Here is a 4,986-nt window from a genome sequence, read left to right as displayed (position 1 = left end):
CCCAAATTCAGTGCCCTGAGCACCCAGAGATTGAGATCCTGCTGCCCAACAGCCTCTGGAGCAGAGGGATTTATCCCTGGAAAAGGCTGGGTGTGAGGGGAACAGGCCAAGGAGGGATTTCCCTTGTGGGAGAGAAAGGGATGGAGACAGGGGAGGGCCCCAAAATGTGCTGCTTTTCCTGGAGAATAAACACAGGGAGCGTGAAAAAAGGGTGGAAAGGGATTTTTGGGATGACAGGACAAGGGGGAGTGGCTTCAAACTGAAAGGGAGCAGAGTTTTTATAACTTCCAGGGACAAAGTTCTTCCTTCAGGATTGGGATACAAGGTGGGTTTGGAAGTTGGGTGAAGCCAAGGTGGTCATTTGGCATCTCAGGGGGTCTTTGATGCCCCAAATTCAGTGCCCTGAGCACCCAGAGATTGAGATCCTGCTGCCCAACAGCCTCTGGAGCAGAGGGATTTATCCCTGGAAAAGAATGAGTGTGAGGGGAACAGGCCAAGGAGGGATTTATTGTGTGGGAGAGAAGGGGATGGAGACAGGGGAGGGCCCCAAAATGTGCTGCTTTTCCTGGAGAACAAACACAGGGAGCCTGAAAAAAGGGTGGAAAGGGATTTTTGGGGTGACAGGACAAGGGGGAGTGGCTTCAAACTGAAAGGGAGCAGAGTTTTTATAACTTCCAGGGACAAAGTTCTTCCTTCAGGATTTGGATACAAGGTGGGTTTGGAAGTGGAGTAAAAACATGGTGGTAATTTGGCATCTCAGGGGGTCTTTGATGCCCCAAATTCAGTGCCCTGAGCAGCCAGAGGTGCCCAACAGGCAGGGAACCCCCTCTGGAGCAGAGGGATTTATCCCTGGAAAAGGCTGAGTGTGAGGAGAACAGGCCAAGGAGGGATTTATTGTGGGAGAAGGGGATGGAGACAGGGAAGGGCCCCAAAATGTGCTGATTTTCCTGGAGAACAAACACAGGGAGCCTGAAAAAAAGGGTGGAAAGGGACTTTTTTGGTGATAGGACAAGGGGAAGTGGCTTCAAACTGAAAGGGAGCAGAGTTTTTATAACTTCCAGGGACAAAGTTCTTCCTTCAGGATTGGGATACAAGGTGGGTTTGGAAGTTGAGTGAAGCCAAGGTGGTACTTTGGCATCTCAGGGTGACTTTGATGCCCCAAATTCAGTGCCCTGAGCACCCAGAGGTGCCCAACAGGCAGGGAACCCCCTCTGGAGCAGAGGGATTTATCCCTGGAAAAGGCTGGGTGTGAGGAGAACAGGCCAAGGAGGGATTTCTCTGGAGTTGTGGGAGAAGGTTGGGGAGAGCATGGAGGGCACAAGGAACATCCCAGGAAGCACAAGGAGCTGGGAAGGTTTGGAGCTGCTGAAGAGGGTGTGGAGCCTGAGGGCAGCAAAGCAAAGAGCTGGGAAAAGGAGACCGTGGAATGAACACGGATTTTCCATGTATTTCCCACATATTACGGGTCCTGGTCTGGACCTGGATGGTTTCCAGATGTTTTCCTGCCTGTGTTGTCCTGGGAGCCAGTCCTGGCCATCCCCTGGCTCCAAGACCTCTTTTCCCTGGGATTGAAAACCCCTTTTTCCTTGGGCAAAAATGATTCCCATTCCCTGGGATTAAACCCCTTTTTCCTTGGGTAATAATGTTTCCCATTCCCTGGGATTAAAAACCCTTTTTCCTTGGGCAAAAAATGATTCCCGTTCCCTGGGATTTAAACCCCATTTTCCTTGATAATAATGTTTCCCATTCCCTGGGATTAGAAACCCTTTTTCCTTGGGCAAAAATGTTTCCCATTCCATGGGATTTAAACCCCATTTTCCTTGGGCAAAAATGTTTCCCATTCCCTGGGATTTAAACCCCATTTTCCTTGGGTAATAATGTTTCCCATTCCCTGGGATTAAAACCCCTTTTTCCTTGGGTAATAATGTTTCCCATTCCCTGGGATTTAAACCCCCTTTTCCTTGGGTAATAATGTTTCCCATTCCCTGGGATTAAAACCCTTTTTCCTTGGGCAAAAATGATTCCCATTCCCTGGGATTTAAACCCCATTTTCCTTGATAATAATGTTTCCCATTCCCTGGGATTAGAAACCCTTTTTCCTTGGGCAATAATGCTTCCTATTCCCTGGGATTAAAACCCTTTTTCCTTGGGCAAAAAATGATTCCCGTTCCCTGGGATTTAAACCCCATTTTCCTTGATAATAATGTTTCCCATTCCCTGGGATTAGAAACCCTTTTTCCTTGGGCAAAAATGTTTCCCATTCCATGGGATTTAAACCCCATTTTCCTTGGGCAAAAATGTTTCCCATTCCCTGGGATTAAAACCCCCTTTTCCTTGGGTAGTAATGTTTCCCATTCCCTGGGATTTAAACCCTTTTTCCTTGGGCAAAAATCATTCCCATTCCCTGGCATTAAACCCCATTTTTCCTTGGGCAAAAATCATTCCCATTCCCTGGGATTAACCCCCTTTTTTCTTGGGCAAAAATGATTCCCATTCCTTAAGATTAAAATCCCATTTTCCTTGGGTATTAATGTTTCCCATTCCCTGGGATTAAAAGCCCTTTTTCCTTGGATAATAAGGTTTCCCATTTCCAAACAAGCAGCCTCTCTGCTGGGAATCTGTTCCCTCCCTGTCCCCTGTCAGGAGGAATGTTGGGAAGGCATTCCCAAGCCGGAGGTGGAGCCAGGCAGCTGGGAAAGTGGCTCCCAGGGATGCCCGGGCCTGCCAAAAACAAGGATCGGGAAAAATCACACATCTGGGAGGGAAGAGGCGACAGGGAAGGGCACTGGGATCGCCAGGGAAAACCAGCGGGATCACCATGGGAAGCTGGGCCGGGCCCGGGGGTGCGAAGCACCAGCAGAGGGAAAAGCTGGATGAGCCCGGTTTGTGTGGAAAGGGAGCTCCAACTGACCACGTCCCGCGGGCTCTCCGGGAATTTTGGGACGGCAGGAGCCGAATTCCATGGAGACACTTGCGAGGGCAGCACGTGGAGCCGCCGGGGAGCTCCACCCCGGGGGGCGGGAATGTTTTTTTGGGGATCTCCGGCTGGCTCAAGGCAGGGTTTTGAGATGCAGATGGAGCTGGGAGGGGTAGGATCCCTGAGGCTGTGAAATTCCAGCCTTTGGGATAACAAAGGGCACGAAGGAGGGGTCAGCGGCCGCGTGGAGGGGCGCCGGGAGACGCGGATCCATGAGGAAGAGCGGGGCGGGAGCACGGGGAGGCTGAAGGTATAAATGCCAGGGGTTCCTTTGGCACAGCTCGGGCTGTTCCCGTGTTTCCAGCACCGGGAACGAGGTGTTTATGGAATCTGAGGCTGCGCCGCGATGGAACCGGGAAGGAAACTTGGGAGATTTGGGGTGGGGTGGGGGGAGTCCTGGAGCAGGTCATGGAGCTGCTGCTGGGGAGGGGCTGCGATCCCAGCAGGGAAAATCTGCGGGGCTGGCATTGGGATGGCCAGGGAGGCTTGGGAATGGTGGGGCTGGGAAGTTTTCCTGACGGGTTTTCAGAGCAGGATCAGCTTTGGGAAATCCCCCCTTCTTTATTCCTGCCCGGGGGCGGGGGGGTTTGTGTCCCTCATCCCGGAGCTGGAGCTGCTGGAAGTTGGGCGTGAGCAGGGACACAACCCCAGCGAGCTGTAAATGGGGCTGCTCCCTACATTTTTAAACAAGTTTAAAAGAAAAAAAAAAACAAACCACAGATTCCACGTATTTTAGAGCTCTGAAATGCTGGATTTAATGGGAATTTGTGGAGCGAAGGGTCTCGGACCACTGTGTGAGCCATCTCCCCCTGGAATTTCCTGCAGGACGGGGCTGGCTGATACAACACCAGCCTTTTCACCTGGGTTTAATTGACCTTCATTCGCTCTTTTTGACTCCCACTCGCAGCTCTTTCTCACCCTCAGCAGTCACAAACATCCCTCAAAACCGGGGGGTTCTGGAGCTTCTCGCCCTCGAGGGAGGCGATTTGGGGGAGGGGGAAAATTCAACCCTTTTTAACTTCCCCCCCCCCCTCTTTCGCAGCGGAAAAACGCGCTCCTCCGAGGGCCATCAGGAAATACGGCGACAGGAGGGACATTCCCTGGAAAGTGGCCTCCCTCCTGCCGGGGCTCCGCTACGCCCTGAGGAAAGCCGGGAGCTGCCCCTGGAATGACTCCGTCAGCGCCAGCACGCGGATCCAGCAGCACTTCCAGGAATACGCGAAGCTGGGGCAGGACCCGGAGCCCGAGGGCGACGACCACCTGAGCCTTCCCCCTGCAGAGGAGGGATCCAACCCCTTCCAGAGATTCCCGGAGAAGTCGCTGTGCCAGCTGCGGCACTACCTCCTCAATCCCAAGAGCTACACCCTGAAGCTGTCGGCGGCCACCGGCTGCTTGAAGGGGGACGGGCAGTCCCTGCTCGGCGCTGCTGCTGCTCCTCCTCCTTCCCCGCCTGCCGGTCCCAGGAGGGAATCCCCCAATTCCCAGGGCGGGGCAGAGCCCCAGGAAGATTCCAGCGATCCCCGGGGGAAGCAGGGAAGGAGGAAATCCACCCGGCTCCTCATGAGCATGAAGAGGGGCTCGGCGGAGGCTCCCGCGGGAGACGATGGCAGGAGCGCCAAGAGGAAATCCAGCGCCTCTCCCTCTTCCAAAAGGGCGGGATCCACAGGGAATTCCAAGGGGTCCTTGCTTAGGTTGGCCAATCTGCAGCTTCCACACGGGAGGAAAAGAGGTAAGGGCTGGATAGACTGACTTCATCCAGGTGGGATAGTCGGGGTTCACTTGGAGTCGTCCCAAGGGCTGACTTCGTCCGGGTGGGATACTTGGAGTGCACTTGGAGTCATCCCAAGGGCTGACTTCGTCCGAGTGGGATACTTGGAGTGCACTTGGAGTCATCCCAAGGGCTGACTTCGTCCAAGTGGGATACTTGGAGTGCACTTGGAGTCATCCCAAGGGCTGACTTCGTCCAAGTGGGATACTTGGAGTCATCCCAAGGGCTGACTTCGTCCAGG

General features: G+C 53.6%; 1 protein-coding gene across 1 annotated transcript in view; it reads left to right on the top strand.

Annotated features, from left to right (window-relative positions):
- LOC108509761 (mucin-1-like) overlaps positions 1 to 4,986 on the top strand; it is a 13,883-nt gene that overhangs the window by 6,476 nt on the left and 2,421 nt on the right. Inside the window, exon 3 of the mRNA XM_017839337.1 lies at positions 4,020 to 4,706. Within this exon, the coding sequence (XP_017694826.1) occupies positions 4,020 to 4,706 (687 nt within the window). The remainder of the gene's footprint in view (positions 1 to 4,019; positions 4,707 to 4,986) is intronic.

The sequence above is a fragment of the Lepidothrix coronata genome, unplaced genomic scaffold, assembly GCF_001604755.1.
Source record: "Lepidothrix coronata isolate B3197 unplaced genomic scaffold, Lepidothrix_coronata-1.0 Scaffold400, whole genome shotgun sequence".
Taxonomy (NCBI): domain Eukaryota; kingdom Metazoa; phylum Chordata; class Aves; order Passeriformes; family Pipridae; genus Lepidothrix; species Lepidothrix coronata.
This window is presented reverse-complemented; position numbering and strand designations above follow the sequence as displayed.